Source organism: Carassius auratus, unplaced genomic scaffold (assembly GCF_003368295.1).
Source record: "Carassius auratus strain Wakin unplaced genomic scaffold, ASM336829v1 scaf_tig00003633, whole genome shotgun sequence".
In the NCBI taxonomy this organism is placed as follows: Eukaryota; Metazoa; Chordata; class Actinopteri; order Cypriniformes; family Cyprinidae; genus Carassius; species Carassius auratus.
The window spans coordinates 771,468-793,206 of NW_020523535.1; the positions used below are offsets into that span (position 1 = coordinate 771,468).

At 38.6% G+C, this 21,739-nt stretch overlaps 1 protein-coding gene across 3 annotated transcripts; it reads left to right on the forward strand.

Annotated features, from left to right (window-relative positions):
* The first annotated feature begins 1,023 nt into the window (after positions 1-1,023).
* Positions 1,024-16,337, forward strand: LOC113070281 (sodium- and chloride-dependent creatine transporter 1). Of its 3 annotated transcripts, XM_026243517.1 has the most exons (14): positions 1,024-1,490; positions 2,038-2,307; positions 5,407-5,538; positions 5,728-6,001; positions 6,354-6,486; positions 7,413-7,547; positions 8,214-8,317; positions 8,941-9,065; positions 9,239-9,351; positions 10,471-10,611; positions 10,704-10,806; positions 15,104-15,204; positions 15,289-15,459; positions 15,570-16,331. In XM_026243517.1, exons 1-14 carry the CDS (start codon positions 1,466-1,468, stop codon positions 15,699-15,701), a joined length of 1,959 nt encoding a protein of 652 aa, XP_026099302.1. In that variant the 5' UTR covers positions 1,024-1,465; the 3' UTR covers positions 15,702-16,331. The 3 variants fall into 3 exon arrangements, 2 of the variants coding, with proteins under 2 accessions (XP_026099302.1, XP_026099303.1); XR_003279896.1 differs by lacking the exon at positions 15,570-16,331 and having other exon boundaries at positions 10,704-10,813; positions 15,289-15,416; XM_026243518.1 differs by lacking the exon at positions 15,289-15,459 and having other exon boundaries at positions 15,570-16,337.
* The last annotated feature ends 5,402 nt before the right edge of the window (positions 16,338-21,739 follow it).

The window sequence follows — 21,739 nt, forward strand, 5'->3', positions numbered from 1 at the left end:
AAAAAAAACTTATGAATTTACACACACACACTTCTGTGCTGCTGCAGCTGAGGGAACTCATGAAAACAGCATGTAAGCCCTTTTTGCAAGAGATCCTTTAATACCCCCTGGATCTTGAGGCTTAATACAGAGTTTATGGAGTCTTGGGGCTTTTTGTGACTTACTAAACATCGATAGTTTCTCACAGCTGTTTGGCTATGCTTGTATTTATTACGTACTGTATAAATTTGACACTGCTTTGTGAGTACCATTGGGATTGGCAAATGCAATGGACCTTTTCTATCCCCTGAAGTATGATGCAAACTACTTTAATGGTATGGCTGGATAAAGTTGATCTAGAGGGGGTTATTTAGGTCCACTGTAACTACTAGAGAAACTAGAGATGGAGACATCTAGCTTCAAATGTGTTTTAGTATCAAAGGAGATCCTGAGTGTGTTATGACAGGTAAAAAAAACAACATTTAAAAATGAATATTGATGGAGTAAAATTTCTTTAAATAACAGAAAGGACTTAATAAAAATTAAAACATTAAAAACGTTACAATATTTCAGTAATTAAAACTTTATTATTATTATAATGAACCCTAACGGTATTTTAAATAATTTTAACGTTATTTTAAATATAAATTTTCATAAAAACTACATTGTCTAAACTAAAGGTCCAGGGAACATCAGGAAAGTCCGGTTCCTTTTGCCAAACCACATTTATCCTTCCTCTTTCACCAGGTCCTCCAGCTAATAATCAACCCAGTGTGCTCAAATTACAACAATGGATTGATCTTAAAACGTCCTCGACGCATTTCCGTTCACATTTTGTCGGAATAATGTATCGCTATGCTTGCTTGTTCCTCTGGGTTTGAAGCATAGACAGTGGTTTGAAGATGCACGTGGTTTGCATCTCTACGCGGCTTCGGTCAGGTACGCGTTTCTGTGTGACAACGTCGCACATTAGCCAATCACAGACGGGCTACATTCATAAGCCAATCACAGACGGGCGTACCTTATTCGTCAGCCAATCACAGCGCCGTGCCGCACCGGGCGTGATAGCACGGACGCAGCGAACGGAGCGCCGCGCTGATGCTTCGAGCTCGAGCAGTGTAAATCCAGCGAGGCAGGCGGCGACCTCACACCTGCTTCTCTGTTATATTACCGAACCAAACCGGGAGATTCCTTGAGACCTACCGCCATTCGCGTTTAACCAACATCCATGCGATTCTTCAGGCTTACCTTCAAGTGCTTTGTCGACTGCTTCTGAGAGCCTTATATTCCTCGTCTGCCGGCGACGCACGTCAATTATTATAATTCACAGCTCAATCTCGTCCACATTCTGCTGAAGATCGATTCTACACAAACAATCAGACCGCAAACCCACAGGAAAGTACTAAACCACGCGAATTAAAAACAAATAAATAAATAAATCAAACGCGAAGAACCGTTATTTGTGGATCTGAGGCGCGCACGCGGCATGTCGCCAGAAGAGCACTTCTCCAGTAAGAACCACTTTCTATTATAATCTGTTTATTAGCCTAACGTTACCTATTAGATAATGACACGAATAACATTTCAATGGCTGCATTCATACAGAGACCTGACATAAAATGTAATCCAAAGACCGTTATTGAACGGAATCAAACTGTTGTTTAGTGTAACGTATCTTTCCATTACGTTACGTTTAAACGAACGGCTCTAAAACTCTCGAGTTGATGTAGATCTGGTCTCTTCATGTATTTACCGGTGTCAAGTGTCTCTCTTTCACTTTCTTCCTCACACACACACACACAGTCCTTCAATCCGCTCCGATCTGGATTCAGCTGCATCTCTGACATACATAAAATTGCCAGTGACGTCACAGCAGTCCAATCATCATGCTGAATGGGCGCTTGTGACTTCATTCATTCATTCATTCATTCATATATATCAAATTTGTGATATCTATATAACAAAGGCCTGGAGTTAATTTCATATTTCAAATTCTGCTGCTATTAAAGCAAACGAAGATCAAGTGCTCACAAAGTCGTGTTTGTCTCTCTCTCTCAGATGATTGTGGCACGTGTGAGGATGAGTCTCAGGAGGAAGCAGAAGTCGCCCGTCCTTTGGTGTCAGAGACCGAGGAGTCCAGTGCAGAGGTTGCTGAGCCCAGAGCTGGCACAGGTCTGATAGAGACAGGTGACCCCGCATCAGAACTGGGGCGTTCGGAGAGACAGACCTGGAGCAGGCAGATGGACTTTATCATGTCCTGTGTCGGTTTTGCTGTTGGCCTTGGAAACGTCTGGAGATTTCCTTACCTCTGTTATAAGAATGGAGGAGGTGAGATGCATACAGGCACAGATATATCATATCTGATACATACACTGGGGTCTAAAAGTCTTGAGATTACATTGAAAATATGAGATTTTCCTATAAATACTATCAATAAGTGACACTAGAATCTGTTTCTGTCTATTTCCGTCTCTTATTGAACATGGGATACCAGCATAATTGTGTTCTTTAATGCAGTTTCCTGTTTGTTTGACCCACATAAAAATATCCACGCTCACATTCTAGCCTATAGACTACATACGAGTAATTGTAATTAATAAAATACTTAATTTGATCTTCTTTCCCAGAAAACACATCAGTAAAACTATTAGTTCTCACCATATTATCACAGTTTACACCGCCCACATCTAAAATTTCCTAGTGAAGAGCCAAGCCGCATTATTATTATTTCGGGGCAGGAAGTTAGCTCCCTTATTTCGTATAGCTGGTGAACATCTATAACTGGCTACGTTTACATGCGCACCTTTTGGTTCAATTGGACTGAATTCATTACGATTGATGAATCTGATTTTAGCGTTTACATGAATGCTAAATAAAGTGATCGGGTTGATGTGCACATTTATATTTCACAAGCTTCGAATCGGAATATATATATATTTTTTTTGACATGCGCACACTGCTCAAATAGTGAAAGTGAAAGTGAAAGCTAATATAGACTGGAGTTTCTCACTGTTTGCACATAATAACCACTCTCCTTTATGGTTTCTTTAATTGTTTTTAACCGCATAATCCCCGTTTATGGGTAAATATACATAAAAGACGCTGTGCTGCTCATATTTATCACGCAAAAATAAAAAGTGTCCAGAAAGGGGAGCCTGTGAATGGGTATCCAAAACACGGTTGTCCTGCTCCACTTCACAGATGCTGAGTGAAAGGAGTTTTATAATGACAGGAAATGCATTTAAACAACACTTTCTTCTGACGCATGAAGAGCCGCTCGTTCCGTGCATCATATCATTACGTTATTTCTGCGTCATTGCACATGCGCAGTCCTTTTAGTTTCATGGTTCAAAACGATCGAATGTTTACATGCGCTCTCAATCGTATTGGAAGAGGAATAGAGCACCCCCTTCAGTCCGATTGAAATGTAATTCGGATCGAGCTCAGTCGGATCGATCAAGGTGTTTATGTGAACGTTTTACAATCTGATTACAAACAGATTATTTGCGTGCCACTGACCATTGGTTTAGCTCGAAATGTTGCCCTAAAGGTGCTTTCACTTTCGATAATGATCCAGTTTGACTTTAATATACTCTTAATTTGTGTTGCCACGTGGCTGTAAATTGTTGGGTGAAAAAAACACACGATTGTAATGATTAGACCATTGTTGCACTTTTTTCTTCTTACACAATAGAAGAAATTTAGTCATCACCCCTCTGTTGAAATCTGCTGGTCATCTCCTGAAACTGTTGATCACAAATATGTTTCAGTCTTTAAAATTGACCCTGAAGCTATGTTTTCAGTCAGCCAGGGCGGATGAAAGGGTGGATATGTCCTGAAGAAGACCATTTTGCCAAAACGCATAGATCTGCTTTTAACTGGTTCTAATGATTTAAGACCAGGTTTTTATCTTACCATGTGAGTGCCTTGGAAGATTCAGAGAAATGCGTGTCACCAGTGGATGCTCTGCAGTGAATGGGTGCCGTCAGAATGAGAGCCCAAACAGCTGATGATAATCCAGTCCATCAGTTAAACTCAAATCTTTGTTAATCAACAAATCCAACATTAAGGCGTTTTATCTTCAAGAAAGTTCTTCAAAGAAAGCTATATTATGTATAAGGTGTTAACATCTTAATGATGAATTTGTTTTTTACAAACAAGTGTTTCGCTTCACAAATCAGTGGATTTGTAGTAGTGTGGATTATTGTGATGTTTTTATCAACTCTAGTTCTGACGGCACCCATTCACTGCAGAACATACATACAATGCTACGTTTTCCTAAATTTGTTCTGATAAAGAACTGAACCCATCTGCACCTTTGGTGGCCTGAGGGTGAGTAAATCTTCAGCAAATTTCCATTTTTGGGTGAACGATTTCTTTAACACTAATAAACTAAACCATCTGAAATTTAATGAAGTATCTACAGATAAATTAGAAAGTCTGAGAGTAATAAATGTATGCCTGACAGACAGGAAGGAAGAGGGAGGACAATGGTTTTCTTCTGTTGGTGACCAGAGTTTATCAAAGGTTGAAGAAGTGATGCTCTGTTCTTTGTTCTCCTCTTCTTCTCTTGTAACATTGGCCATCTGTGCAGCTCTTCTGACGCATGTAGGTGGTGATGTATGCTGCTTGGAGTTAGAAGCTTGTTTTGCTTCCCCTCAGCTGAAGCGTGTCAATAAGTCAGCATCAGTGTCATCAGACACCACCTCAAGAACCGTCTCATTAGTGTCTATAGAGCTGATAATAAACATTAGATGTGTTACCCGTCTGGAAACATGATTTGTGAAGGAAACGCGTCATTCTAAACCTGAGCACACAAAATGTCTCAAGTGTTTCTTTGTGCGCAAAGTGAAAGTCAATGGGGACCAGCGTTGTTTGGAATAATAATATCTACTGTTTTTTGGAAGAAAGAAACCAGTTTGGAATGACGATACAAACATGTAAATGATGACCGAATTTACATCTTTGGGTGAAATATTTCTTTGAAAACTAAGATGCAGACATTGTTACCCTTGTGAAAAACAAGTGTGCTTAACTATTGAATGTACACTTGCACTGCACTTCAAATCAGAGTTCACTTTTAATCATGTTTCTTACCTCACTTAGGTGAAATAAAAAAAAGGAAGCTCTTATAATGTAAAATTAAATGTTTTACTTTTACTTCATTTTAAACCACTATGTGCTACTAATCCTCTGTGCTCTAAAGAAGTACACTTATTTTGATCTGTTGACTAGCATACTAAACCACATGTATTGTTTTCAATATTATAAAGTATATGTATTTTAAATGTACTAAAAGTCTAACTTAAGTGCGTTGAAAATATAATACATTTTCATTTAAATGCAATTAACATGCAATCAAGTATGCTATTTCTGTAATAAACCGTTTGTCAGTCTGCTAAAGCCTTGTGACGTCCTGTGTCGCAGGTGTGTTTCTGATCCCCTATCTCCTGATGGTGTTTGTTGGAGGTGTTCCAGTCTTCTTCCTGGAGATCGCACTGGGTCAGTTCATGAAGCAGGGTGGGGTCGCCACGTGGAACATCGCGCCTCTTTTTAAAGGTGGAGTATTAACAACCAGATGCATTTGCACACACCCCAGCCCTTGCCAACCTCTAGTTAAACCGATCCATGCCTCATCCTGCTAGCAGGCATTTTTATCTTTAATGGCACAACAGAATATCGATCTGTCTGGCTCTTTATATTGTCCAGCGTGAGGCTGAAGAAAGGCAGTATCGTTCTCTCCTCCAGGGCTTGGATTGGCATCAATGGTGATCGTGTTCTTCTGCAACACCTACTACATCATGGTTCTGGTGTGGGGCCTGTATTTTCTGGCTCACTCCTTCACTTCCCCTCTGCCGTGGGCCACATGTGGGCACGAGTGGAACACGGCCAACTGTACCACTAACTTCAGCCGCGTGTGTCTCAATCAGTCGCTGTCCTCTTCCCCTCCCAACGTCTCCTTGCTCAACTCCAGCTGTCTGGAGCACACGGGGCTGAGATCATCTGTTATGGAGTTCTGGGAGTAAGTGATTTTGAAGCGTTTTTTCTGATCTAATTAGGCCCTGGCACAGATTTATATTCCTTTTGATGAAGCATTTGCGATCAGATGAGCTCTTAAAGAGATATTCACCCAAAAAAATGACATTCTGTAATTTATTCATCCTCATGTAGAAGTCAGTGGCTACCGTCAACTGTTTGTGTATTAATCATTTGTATGTATTAACCGTTGTAGAAAGTAAGCGGTTTTGTGTCTCTTTTTTTTAGCTGTAATAAGATGTGTAATATTTCATGGTTGCTCAAACCCTTCTGCTTTAAAAAAAAAAAATGTTTTTAATGTTCACTTTGGTCTGACACTATGTTTGTTTCTTGATCAGACGTAAAGTCCTCCGTCTGTCTGGTGGTTTGGATGAAGTAGGTGAGATCAACGGTTACTTGGTCTTGTGTCTGCTGGCTACATGGGTCATCGTCTACTTCTGCATCTGGAAGGGTGTTAAGTCCGCTGGAAAGGTACAAAAATATGTGTGTAAACGATGGTGGCTAGAACAATATTATAAATAGAAATTATTACTTTTAGTCAGCAAGGAAGCAGTGTTTCCCACACTTTTTAACACGTTTTTTTTTTAAACCATTACATGGCATTAGTATATGTTTTCTCTGTCAATACAATGGCCACAACTAAGACAGTGAGTGCATCGCATTACGTGTTCATTCAAATATATTAACATAGAAATCAATTGTAAATTGTAATACTATTAAACAGTAGTAGTTTTTTTTTTTTTTTTTATAAATCAAATGCAGCCTTGGTGAGCGTAAGAGACTTCTTTCAGAAACATTGTACTGACCCCAAACTTTTGAATGGTACTATAAATAATTTATTAATATATAAATATTGTAACATTGTCGTTTTACCGTGGTGACTATGTTATTATGGAAGTTATAACTCTGTTATGGGCTGTCCTTATTGGAAGTTTTAAGCTAATCTACAAGTACTCAAATCAATATTTCATGTATTTATTTGATAAGAAGCTGTGTAATAAGTGGGATAATGTACAGTCAGATCATTATCACTCATTATCTGCTCCACGTCAGGGTCCTGATCGCACTGCTAGGGTTTATTTTGCAGTAATGATGGCTGGCAGTACATTATCCCTTACTGGACACACATCAGCCGAACCATTATGAATGTTTGTTGTGAACATGAGGAAATAGATCAAAGGCCAGAGCACTGGCAACATAAGCTGATTATTAGCTCTCTCAGCGGATGTGTGTGTGTGTGTGTGCTGGGTTTTGTTCTAGTGCTTGACTGTTAGAGAAAAGATTTTGAAACATGATGATAAACTTCTGTGAATAAATCTGTGATGCCTCAGAAAGTAATACTCATTTCAGGAGCTATGATTTTACGTACATGAATGCGTCTGTATGTGTGTGTGCAGGTTGTATATTTCACCGCGGTGTTCCCGTATGTGGTCCTGGTGGTCTTGTTTGTCCATGGGGTCTCACTGCCAGGAGCTGTTAATGGCATTATTTACTACCTGAAACCAAACTGGAGCAAACTCTCCGAGGCACAGGTGAGCGCATGGCTGCGTGTGTTCAGATTTATGTGGGTGATTCTGTGGCCCTGCTTACACTAGTGCGTTTTCCCTTTAAAACCATCCTCGTCTACGCTTGCGTTTTCACTGTGTTTCAGAAACGTTCTCCGTCCACACTACACAACCGAAAGTGTATGTCACATGACCATTCACCCAGGTACAACAATGAGCATGATGTTATTGTTTACATGATAGTCAAGGACACGCACAGCTAATGTGGCCAGCCACGCCATCGTTTTCAGAAGTCTCTGTTTACACTAAAACACAACCCCGGGGTTTCCAAACTGAAACCGGTTCTGCAGCGTTTTCGAAAGTCTCCGGTTTTAAATCTTGCAACAATTATGTGATTTATTTTTTATTTTATTTTATTTTTTATCTCAAAACATGCTAAAAACTGTATACTTCTGGTTGGTCAAGTAAAATATGCAAGAGCTTTCAAGAGTAAACAAACTGTTAATATTTTGAAAACAAACTAGGCAATAAAAGTCATCGAAGAATGCATGAAAACTAAAATCTATTTTCAGAATTTTTCTTTTCAACATTAGATTGAACCGTAAGCAAAGGTTCACCCATTTACTGATGTTTTAAAGCCCAAATTAGAGCTAAGTGACATGGTTATTTATTTAATTGTTGTTATGATGGCAGGTATGGATTGATGCTGCCACACAGATCTTCTTTTCTTATGCTATCGGTCTGGGGGCCCTGACGGCTCTTGGGAGCTACAACCGATTCAACAACAACTGTTACCAGTGAGCAAAATATCACACACACTCATCAAAATATCACTTTATGATATTAAATCTGTGATCATTATACCATATAAGGGCAAATTAGTGCAGAATAACATCTGCTTAAAGTATCAATAGACTTGAAGACCATAAATGAATCTGAGGCTAATGTGTTTAAATGCAGTTTTTAACAAAAGTACATTATTTACACTTTTTACACTAATTATGTTATATACATATAAAGAAATCCACAGTGAAGCAATTATATATCTATATCTGAAGTAATATATTACATAGTAATACAGTAATTTTTACTATAAATGATATGAATTTTTCACCATAAATGATGATTGACTTACAAGATGTGAAACTTTTTGGCCTCCCTGTATGTGTATTACTGCGTCTGTAAATAAACACATTAATGAAACAAAGGCCTCCCTGCCGAGATGTGTTTTTTTTTCTTCTGTATGGCTTCGTAATCCCGCAGCATCCCTGTGGGACAGTAGTGCGTGTGTGTTTGCATGCATGTGATGGGATCAGAGATCAGGGGTTGCATGAGTTCAACATCCACCCAGTTTAACCCTGTGCACTGTGTATTCTCCTACGTGCTAATCCCACCATGATTTCTCTCTGTCTCGCTGTAGGGATGCATTCGTTCTGGCTCTCATAAACAGCGGCACCAGCTTCTTTGCAGGATTTGTGGTTTTCTCAGTTTTGGGATTCATGGCGGCCGAACAAGGCGTTGACATCAGTAATGTAGCAGAAAGTGGTGAGATATGCTTCGGTCCTCATCACGTTGTCTGTTCTTTCATTCTCCTTGATTACGAGAGAAAAAAGTACCATACTACTACTACAGTAGGATTTTGGACATGGTACTATAATGGTAAATACATGAAAATGCCAGGGTACATGAACGTGTGGGTCTGTTTTTTTTTTTCTCAGGTCCTGGTTTAGCGTTTATTGCCTATCCAAAAGCCGTGTCGCTGATGCCTTTAGCGCCGCTGTGGGCGGTGCTGTTCTTTCTCATGCTTCTGGTGTTGGGATTGGACAGTCAGGTGAGGCTCCACCCACTCATTTATGACCGATTAGAAAAAGACCTATTCTAGAAAGTTGTATTATATCCTACTATTTTCAGTAAGTGAGTGATCAGACTGATTCAATTGTTACAGCCCATTTCAATACTGAATGTTCCAATAGACATTTACAAAGTTATCTGATATCATATTTAAAAAAAAAGTTGTTTCCTAAACGCTATCTGGAACTACTACTACTTCACACAGCATTATTGCATTCTTGGGCTCAAAAAACATTTACTAGTGCTGTCAAATATATATATATGTGTGTGTGTGTAAGCATTTTTATGCATTTAACTTTTATCCAAAGCGAATTACAATGCATTCAGGCTAACACTTTTTTTTACCTAACATATATACACCACAAAACCAGTCTTCAGTCGCTGGGATCTATTTTTAGCAATAGCCAAAAAAACATTGTATGGGTCAAAATTAATGATTTTCTTTTTCCCCCAAAAATAAGGATAAGTAAAGATCATGTTCCATGAAGATAGTTTGTAAATTTCCTATCATAAATGTATCGAAACTTTTATTTTTTTTATTCTTAATATGCATTGCTAAGGTCAGGACTTCATTTAGGCAAATTTAAGAGTGATATTCTCGGTATTTATTATTTTTTCTTTTTTTTTTTGCACCCTCAGATTTTCAATAGTTGTATTTCGGTCAAATTATTGTCTGATCCTAACAAACCATACATCAATAGAAAGCTTATTTGTTCAGCTTTTTTTTAAAATTGACACTTTAATATATATATATATGTGTGTGTACGGTTAATATATATTATATCTCCTGTTATTAACATATATTAGCCAGCAACAGTACAGCAGTTTACCAACCTCTGGCTGTTTAATCACCGTCAGTGTGACGCATGAGTATGTATAGCAACCATTAAAAAAATAGCACAGGAGTGCAAGACATGTGACGTGGGAGCGGCGCCTTAAATGTTCACACAATGCCTTCGATTATCCACAGAGCTCTTAGATTAGCAACAGTGTTTGACAAGGTCAGACACATTCAGATGTCCTTGTTGCACACATATTTCTCTGTTAGATCGTCAGCTTCCTTTTAAACAAGACTCATTTTTCTCTCCTTCTCTCTCAGTTTGTTGGTGTTGAAGGCTTTATTACTGGAATAATGGACATGCTGCCCCCAAAGTCATTCCTCGGCTCTCAGCGTCGTGAAGTTATTGTTGCAATATGCTGCTTTATCTGTTTTACTATTGATCTTTCCATGGTAACAGAGGTACGTCTGAGGCCGACCGTGAGGTGTATCACACAGTAGAGTTCATATCAGTTTCCTGATTGTGTTTTTGGCTATGTTCTCTCTCTATTCAGGGGGGGATGTATGTGTTCCAGCTGTTTGACTATTACTCGGCGAGTGGGATTACTCTGCTCTGGCAGGCCTTCTGGGAGTGTGTGGTGGTGGCCTGGGTGTATGGTAATCTGTAAATCTGTAGCCATGCAAACACCGGGACCATGATTTTACCAAGTAGGACGTGTTCCTGGATCAACAGTAACATTCCTAACAAACATAATCCTGACAAAAATTTAACCCTGCTTAAAAGACCAGCTGGAATTCCCATGATGGTCCAGACTGGGTTATGATGGATTAGCTTATGAAACTGTGAAGCTGACTTGACAGAAGAAGTCTTGCTTGGTTAAACTAGCCAGGAAACCCAAACCCGACCCTCAAATTTTGATTGGTTTACAGCAGGGTTTCTAAAGGGGGGTTTAAGTTCATCTAAGGTCAGAAAACATTGTAATTTTCTCAGGATATACGTTTAATATTAGAGCCATTTGCGATTCATTCAAAGCATGTTTGGAGCAAACCCATCCCATTAACAAGCCTACTCGTCTCTGATTGGTCAGCTGGCCAAGCTTGTTGTGATTGGCATAGAGAGGAGTCCTTGAGCCAGTTAAAGAGTGCTACCATTGACCAAGCACCTTCACATAAAACAATAATATAGTGTGGAAATCCGTTCTTATAATAGTAGCACAAGTCAAAGAGACATGCCAGTCAAAAATTGTAGCGTTGTGGAGAAGCTGAGGAAACAGGCAGACATTTAATGGAAAAGCTCGTACAAACAATAAGCCAAAAACTACAGGGAACAAAGAACAGAATGACTGGCAAACAGACAACCATTACATTCATCAACTCACAAAGAACTAAAGAAACACTAGGGCTGTATATACAGTATACAGGAGGCTAAGATAAGATGCAGATGAGATGCAAACTGACTAAAAGCACCACGGGAGAAGGGAAGTGACATACAATTCGAAGACAAGGCACAAAGTTGATACAGTATTGTTCAAAATAATAGCAGTACAATGTGACTAACCAGAATAATCAAGGTTTTTAGTATATTTTTTATTGCTACGTGGCAAACAAGTTACCAGTAGGTTCAGTAGATTCTCAGAAAACAAACAAGACCCAGCATTCATGATATGCACGCTCTTAAGGCTGTGCAATTGGGCAATTAGTTGAAAGGGGTGTGTTCAAAAAAATAGCAGTGTCTACCTTTGACTGTACAAACTCAAAACTATTTTGTACAAACTTTTTTTTTTCTGGGATTTAGCAATCCTGTGAATCACTAAACTAATATTTAGTTGTATGACCACAGTTTTTTAAAACTGCTTGACATCTGTGTGGCATGGAGTCAACCAACTTGTGGCACCTCTCAGCTGTTATTCCACTCCATGATTCTTTAACAACATTCCACAATTCATTCACATTTCTTGGTTTTGCTTCAGAAACAGCATTTTTGATATCACCCCACAAGTTCTCAATTGGATTAAGGTCTGGAGATTGGGCTGGCCACTCCATAACATTAATTTTGTTGGTTTGGAACCAAGACTTTGCCCGTTTACTAGTGTGTTTTGGGTCATTGTCTTGTTGAAACAACCATTTCAAGGGCATGTCCTCTTCAGCATAGGGCAACATGACCTCTTCAAGTATTTTAACATATGCAAACTGATCCATGATCCCTGGTATGCGATAAATAGGCCCAACACCATAGTAGGAGAAACATGCCCATATCATGATGCTTGCACCTCCATGCTTCACTGTCTTCACTGTGTACTGTGGCTTGAATTCAGAGTTTGGGGGTCGTCTCACAAACTGCCTGTGGCCCTTGGACCCAAAAAGAACAATTTTACTCTCATCAGTCCACAAAATGTTCCTCCATTTCTCTTTAGGCCAGTTGATGTGTTCTTTGGCAAATTGTAACCTCTTATGCACATGCCTTTTTTTTTAACAGAGGGACTTTGCGGGGGATTCTTGAAAATAGATTAGCTTCACACAGACGTCTTCTAACTGTCACAGTACTTACAGGTAACTCCAGACTGTCTTTGATCATCCTGGAGGTGATCATTGGCTGAGCCTTTGCCATTCTGGTTATTCTTCTATCCATTTTGATGGTTGTCTTCTGAACAATGTCTTGAACGACCCATTTTCCTCAGCTTTCAAATGCATGTTCAACAAGTGTTGGCTTCATCCTTAAATAGGGGCCACCTGATTCACACCTGTTTCTTCACAAAATTGATGACCTCAGTGACTGAATGCCACACTGCTATTTTTTTGAACACACCCCTTTCAACTAATTCAACTAATTGCCCAATTGCACAGCCTTAAGAGCGTGCATATCATGAATGCTGGGTCTCATTTGTTTTCTGAGAATCTACTGAACCTACTGGTAACTTGTTTGCCACGTAGCAATAAACAAATATACGAAAAACCTTGATTATTCTGGTTAGTCACATTGTACTGCTATTATTTTGAACAATACTGTATGTGAGGATAGCAATCAAGCTTATTTTCTGAAACCAAAATTAAAACTGAACACCTCAAAATTACAAAAACAATATCCTTCAAAAAGGTCTCTTCAGTGTAATGGATAAAATAATTTTATGTAAAATTAAAAAGTCAAAGCCTGGTTTCAGCCTCAGTGGCAGCTGCAGTCATGTCCTCATCACATTTATAAAACTCCTGTGATTCACAACTGCTGGCTCAGAAACTCAAAATTCACTTAAAGTAGCTTTGTTGACAACTTTGGGTAAGGGGGAAATGTTCAAGATATAGTACTTTCAGTGCCCTGTAGTCAATATCACATAATTTGTAGCATAAATAAACTACAAAGTACCCCAGAAAAATACTTAAGTACAGTAATGAGTTACATTTACTCAAGTACTTTGCACCTCTAAATGTAAATGTTATGTGGTTTAAGGTTAAAAAAAAAAAACATTATTTTCCATATAATGTACATTATTGTTTCTCCTCTATGCCCCACCTTCTGAAATGCGTTGATTTTTACAAAGCTCATCGTCTGAGAAAGCGAGGTGTGCTCTGATTGGCCAGCTTTCCAGTGCATTATGATTGGCTGAATACCTCTAGCATGTGACGGAAATGTTACTCCCTTCACCATATTACTGTCTCCCAGTAGCATGAGACTCAGTCCATCTCTACATAATTACTGACATAATTACTGATTATAATGAGTTATAATGTGTTTTTACGTGTTGCATATCATGCTGCGTAAACGTAAAACCATGTCTGCATTTGTGATCGGAGAAACAAGTGCTATTCTACACTGCTCAAAATTCGTGTTTGAATCATAAGAGGCAAATTCTCTAAAGTAAAAAAAAACATACTTACAGACTGTGAGTCAGAAGCACCTAACTGTCCTTGCAAAGTTGTAATTGCCCCACTTTATAGAAACGGCCTTTGTGCCACAGACGCATTGTAGGCTACTGTTTCAAGAAACAGTCATCATCCTCCATAAAAATGCACTGCACACATCTGAGTATTTGGTTTGAATGGTTCCAGAAGTGTGTTGTAGATGCAACTTAACCACAGTTTCACTTTCACAATGAAACCGATTCTCCACAACATGGCACTAGTGGCAAAAGTGAGAATAAAAGTTGACCCCTTTAATCCGAACGCAGGACAGCTGTATCACTTGCACACCAGCCTAACCTAACCTCTCCCGCTGTAACCCTATAACTGCCAGTGCAGCAAAATAAACCGCAATTTCACTATGATTATAAAGTCTGCGGGCTACACTACATTCTTTATTATTAAACCAAGTAATTAGAACAACATCAGTCTACATTAATCAACACATTCTTAGGTTCACAACGAATTATCAGAACTACTTCAGTAAACAGTAATATGCTTTACCTGGACACCTAAAGCTGCACTAGGTATACATCACATATTAGCACAAAACTTGATATTTTGAGCACTCAACTGAAATGACATGCACACAACGAAATGTTTGAATTGTATTTCTGTGGTATCCTTGAACACAGCGTCTTCTCAACATCATGTAAACACACTAATACTGGAAGTGTTTGTGTGCCGGTCAGACTCTGTTCTTATTTCGTGGGCAGGTAATAAGTCAACTACCATTTATTTTATTTCATGTAACATATTTTTTGTGGTTTTATTTTAAGTTGACTACAACAACCTTGCTCCCAACATGCAAATATATGTTCAATTATTGAAATACTAACTTAAAATTTTAGACATACTCGAAGTAAATATTTACATTGAAGTGGTTCGGCTACCAAAAAGGTTGGGGAACCCCAGGTTTATAATAATGTTCTTCCATACCAACGAGGATACAGATTCAGGAGCATCTCATATCTGGTGAAATCATGGTGAAGATGCAGATACACACAGAGTCTTTGTGTCAGCCCAGAAACCGCTCACTCTCGCTCTCTGACTCTCTCTGAAGGTGCTGATCGCTTCATGGACGATGTGGCCCGTATGATCGGCTATCGTCCTCTGCCGTATATGAAGTGGTGCTGGTCTTACGTCACTCCGGTAGTATGCATGGTGGGTTTAACACTGCAATAATGGATCAACATGGGGTTTCGTATTCTTGAGAGGGTCTCAAAGGGGTGTTTGTGTGTTTCACAGGGTGTTTTCTTCTTTCATGTGGTCAACTACAAGCGATTAGTGTATAATGCGGTGTATGTGTACCCGTGGTGGGGTGAGGTGCTGGGCTGGTTTCTCGCTCTCTCATCCATGCTTTGCATTCCTCTCACCGTCCTCTACAAACTGCTGCACTGCAAAGGCTCTCTCATGGAGGTACGACAAATGACTTGTAGTTAGTTCCTCACTGATAGTTGCATAAATCTCTGGTTCGTGTGGTATGCAGTGTTTGTTCAGTTTGTGTGACTCTGTGTTTCTCTGTTCAGCGTTGGCAGCATCTGACGACACCTGTCTGGGGTCGACATCACCTCGAGTTCCTTCCACCTGAGAACGAAGCCAGACTTCTACCAAAGGCAGAAGAGAATAAAAACACCCTGTTATATGAAAGTGTCATTTAATATCCTGGCCAGCTCTAGTAAATGATCTAGGCCTTGTGCACACACACACACACACACACAGTGGTGTTCGCTCTGTCATGATCAAGAGAATCACTCAAGTCAAGTCCATACTACACAGCAGAGCACCTATATGCCATTAACATACGCCGTCATCCCACTAAAGCACTTCAGCACTTCAGTAATAATGCTGATCTTCTGTCAGTGTGTTATATTTCAGAAGAAGGCCTCAGAGAAGCTCATCACGCATGCTTGTGTTTGAGTGACCGTTATCTGCCAGTGTGCTGATGTTGTTCAGTATTATGTCTTTGTGTTCGGTGAGATCTCACAGCAGTGTTGTGGAGCAGAGAGTGGGCTAATTATTTATTAAACCCATTTTCAGACCAAAATTATATTGTGTGCATTTATTTGGCTTGGTGAAACCCTTATTTTAAGAATATAAATGTACAGTGTAAAGATGAAGAGAGTAATATACATGGTTTACGGTTTAGGATGGGGGTGGTAAGATTTCTTTAATGTTTCTGAAAGAAGGCTTACAGTTTAAAATAACTTGTTTTCTAATGTTAATATATTCTGAGCAGTAATTTATACCTGCGATGTAAAGCATGCATCATTAATCCAGTCTTCAGTGTCACATGATCCTTCAGAAATCATTCTAATGTGCTGCTCAACAAACATTTGCTATAAATCAATGTTGAAGACAGTCGTGCTGCTTAATGTTTTTGTGGAAACATTATTTTTTAATACAGTAGCTCAGATGTACATCATTTAATTTAAAACAGATATTTTGTAACATTTTACAAATCATTGTAGCCAATTCTGATCAATTAAATGCATCCTTGCTGAATAAAAGTATTCAACATTTTTATATTACATTATCATGTAATTTTATTCACCTTAAATCAGGGTCTTCCTCATTCATTTGTAATTATTTATGTGTTGTATCTGTGGTCTAGATTAATCTGTTTTAAATAATATCAGATGATTTACAGTTAAGATCTTTGACTCTCGAGTTCTCATTTCCCAAAACAGTTCACACACATTTTTGAAAATGACTGGACATTTTCTGATCCATATCAAAAAACATTTTCCACATAATGTACATTATTGTTTCTCCTCTATGCCCCATCTTTCTGAAAAGCGTTGTTTTTATCAAAGCTCATCGGTCTGAAAAGCGAGGTGTGCTCTGATTGGCCAGCTATCCAGTGCGTTGTGATTGGCTGAATACCTCAAGCGTGTGACAGAAATGTTACAGCCCTTATTATACTGTGATGCCGAGTCCCGGCCGGACGAGACAAAAACAATGAAACCCATTACAAACAAGGCACTCTTGTGCATCCAGTGGAGACATAATTAAAGTTTATAATGACTTATACTGTGTTTTTGCACGTTGCGTTGCATATCGCGCTGTGTAAACAAAACCATGTCTGCATTTGAGATCGGAGAAACAACAAAATGTGCTCAAAACTCATGTTTGAATCATCAGTGGCAAATCCTTTAAATATGTAAACGTACTTACAGACTGTGAGTCAGAAGCATGGCATTGTAGTCTTCTCTCCCAGGATCAGGAAACATCTTAATATTTGGGTTGAACTGTTCTGGAAGAGTGTTGTAAATACAACTTAATCACTGATTTCCAGTTGTGTCCTCTTTCGGAAGACCAAACAAAGTAGTAGCAACAGCGAGAATCAAAGTTAAGCTTTCTTTCTTTGTGAACATTTGGGCGGCGTAATGCAAATCTTCCCACATCGTGATGTAGACATTGAGGACATTTTTGAACGAGGCATTTAGGGGGGCGTAGACGAGTCTAAACTTTGATGAAGAATACCTCTTTGGGTTTGAGACTTAAGTCTTTGCAACTTTACAGATCTTATCTATTCACGAACGGCTTGTAACACTCCAAAGAGAATGGAAAAACTTGAAAACGCATCGTAAGAGCCCTTTAAGGTTTTTAGAGTGACTGTGTCAGCGAGTTTGATGCTGGGTTGGAATGCTGGAATCTCACGAGGTCTGGAATGGGATTAGTGTTTTTAACAAGCGTGTCTAATGAGGGTTTAACATGTCAGTCAAGAGTCACCACCAAACCTTTCTGACCTTCTGTTACACTTCTTGACTGTACTGTTTCAAAAGTAATTTGACCAGGTTTAGAGTTACACAGAACTGCTAAATGAGCAAACAACATCAGATCATTTTAAACCTGCTTTTTATTCATTTGTACTGCATATTAATTTGAACTAAAATGTCTAATATACAGTGTTATCATAGTTCAGTGTGTTCATGTTGTATCCCAAACCTTAGAAAGCAGAGTGTTATATAACAAAGTAAAGGGTCTTTTATAACATGGTGAAAAAAATAAAAAAAGGATTATGATTATTAGATCCAGATGTGTCTGTGTGGATGAGTAAGATGAACATCCCTAGTTTACTTCCTAGTTTACAATCTGTTCCTGCTCCACTTATGCTTATCTGAACACTATCCAATTTTTTTCGACTCTTAACTGTGAAAATAAATAAATAAATAAATATGTTGCTACTTCAGCTGATCTCTGGCTCTGGTTTCAGCTGGCACTGTGTGCTATTATTTTATAAAATAAAATGAGAAAGAATCAAGTGTCCAAAAAATAAGCTTAGTTCTTTCACAAATAAAACTTCTCAAGGAAAATATCCGCCATTCTCCTTCTAAAATAAAAGTCTTCCCTCAGGAATTCTCCTAAGAGTTTCAAAAACCAAAAGATCTGCACAGAAAACACTGCAAATGTTGCCTTGTTTCACAAGCAACAGATAGCCACGGGTTTGAGTGTTCATATTAAATTCTTCAAAATATCCTTTCATGCTAGCACAAGAAAGAAATTAACACAGCTTTCAGACAACATAAGGGTGAGTAAATAATGACAGAATTTTATTTTTGGGTGAACCAACGATCCTTTCATGACAAGCAGAAGAATGGTTAGTACTGCTGCACACATCTTATATCCAGGATCACATCCGTTTTTTTCTCAGCGGTTTACTTTCACTTTAGACATAACCAGCTGTGTTTATATGTAAACCTTTTTTTTTTTTTTTTTTTTTTTACTGTATTGGAGCAATCAAACTCGAAAGATAACTTGGTCCATAATCAGGTGCTGTTTGACAGGATTTTTAGTGTGTGGCTGTCAGTGATGGGAATAACGGCGTTATAAATAACGGCGTTACTAACGGCATTACTTTTTCCAGTAACGAGTAATCTAATTGATTACTCTTCTCATCTTAATAACGCCGTTACCGTTACTGCCAAAAAATGCGGCGCGTTACTATAACAGATGATGAAGCTGTTCTTTTTTTTCATCAGACCAACTAGATCTCTGAGCGAGAGGCAAATATTTTTTTTTTACTGTTCTTCCTTGGTTAGTGGGCAGAGCACGAGACAAGCCCATAAATGCTGACGATTGGCTGAGGTAGAGTAAAATGTCATTGTAAGCCAATCAGAGGTAGAGTTGGGCGGGTTTTCGAAAGCACGCATAGTAGTGATGGGAATTCGGCTCTTTTGACTCAGCTCACTGAAAAGAGCCGGCTCTTTGGCTCACAAACGGCTCTTTAAATGACTTTGACTATAATATTTCAATTTTTATTACATAATTATTTAATTTCTATAGGCTAAATTTGAAAAAATAGAGTCGGCTCTTCAGATATGCGAGCCAGCTCCCGAAGTTCAACTAAAAGAGCCGGCTCTTAGAGTCGGCTCATTCGCGAATCGCGAACGACTCATCAAAAGCTCATTCGCGAACGAGTCGATCCATCATCACTAACGCTCATTCGCGAACGACCCATCATCACTAACGCTCATGAATTGCGAACAACCCATCATAACGCATAGTCGGACAGGACAGGACACACAAGGAACAACACAAGCCAGTCAGTCAACGAGAGACAGGTATGGCGACGAGCCCAAATAATCCAACAGTAGCCTTCTCTAAATAGAAGTATACATTACTTTTTCCTTCAAGAAATTAAAGAAACAATAAAAGGAAATATCAAAAGTTCCCAAAAATCTATCGTGTTATTTGCATTGATCCACTATATAAACATAATATCTACATACATGGAATTTGATTGGAGGCTAGTCTCACTTCAGATGTGTGTACAATGTTTCATGTTTCTGTTAATAATGTATTGTATTAAGTGTCCATTTCATTATACTATTCAGATTTATCATAAATAATTGAACATGCACATGTATTTTAAGTTCCTTTAAAGAGGGGTAGAGGTGGGGTCACATTTGAGCATTTAAAATTTAATTTTACTTGAAAGTAACGCAATAGTTACTTTCTTAAGTAACTAGTTACTTTTAAAATTTGTAACTGAGTAACTAATTTAGTTACTTTTTGGAAGAAGTAACTAGTAACTGTAACTAATTACTTTTTAAAAGTAACTTGCCCAACACTGGTGGCTGTGTGCACGCTCCATAAGATATAAAAAAAATATATGTGATATGTGATTTAAGACAATTTCAAATAATGAATGCACATTTTGCAGGACAATAGGATGCATTTTGAATGTCCAGTATTCCTCAAACAACATTACAGTTCAGTCTCGTCTAGTTAACGAAGACGCGGCATAAATTCCATCATAATTTCATTTTCAGATTTTTTTTATCTCGTCAATGTCCCGTTTTAGTCACAGAAATTTTTTTCGCTAACGAATATTTTTCGCAGTCGTCTTCGTTAACGAAATAAACCCTTCCAAACTGATAATCATATCACAGCACAAACTAAAAAAGTGAAAGTGACAAAAAAAGTGATAGTGACATGACATTCAGCCAAGTATGGTGATCCATACTCAAAATTCATGCTCTGCATTTAACCCATCCAAAGTGCACACACACACACACACACACTCCTCAGTCGTGGTATGAGGGTGAAGAGAGCGCTGTACATTACTAGAGTTGGGGTACTCGAACTTGGACTCGGACTCGAGTCCAATTTTGAATGAACTCGGACTTGTCACGCACTAGGGTGAATTTGTACTCGGACTTGACACGGACTTGAACATTTTGGACTCGGAAAATATTCCGAGTACAGTTGAGTCCACGTCATGTGTAACAATAAAACCAGCATAAAATTGAAATGATAAATTAATGAATGTCTCCCCTTCTGTCATTTTACTGCACCTCACCGGCAGGCAGAAGTCTCATGCTTGCAGACGAAACACACGCACCACTCACTGGATATCAATGTGGATTAGTGATGGGAAGTTCGATTCTTTTCCGCGAGCCGGTTCTTTTGGACGGTTTGATTCAATAAACCGGTTGGGAAAAAAAACAGTTCACCGGATACATAATCCATTGCGATGTATTTGTTATTAAATGAACTATCGTTTCGTCAGATTGCCCTTCATTCAAGCCCTCGGTTTACTCGCACTCATTACATTAGCACAAAATCAGTTCAGAATCAATCACCAAAAGAATCAGTTCGGTTCAGACGCGCTGTGAGTCAGTCGGCTTCATGCTGAATCACGAATGCGCAGTATCATCCGCTCCTCGGTTCTCGAATCGGACGCGTCCGAAAGAAACGGTTTTCGGTTCAGTTTACTGATGATCTGAAAACTGATACAACCGGTTCTCGAGAACGAGAATCGCTCAAAACCCGGGTAGGAAAATCTGACAGGGTAGGATAAAATGTCAGGACACCGGCACATGCTGCAGTTCAGTATCATCAGCTGCTCTACTCGTGTTTATGTTCTGTTTACTACAAACTCAGTTTGTGAATCTGTCATCATTAACTATAAATACAGTATAGATATTTCATAAATCATCCCTTATTCATATTAAACATGGAGTCTTTAGAGTCTTAATCATTGTCCAACTTCCCTGAAAACCCCTTTGGCCCATACATAATCTACAATTTACAGATTAGAAACAGAAACGTATATATATATATATATATATATATATATATATATATATATATATATATATATATATATATATATATATATATTTTTTTTTATATATATATAGTTTTATCACGCTTTCCGATGTTTAACAAAATACTTGAAAAATTACAC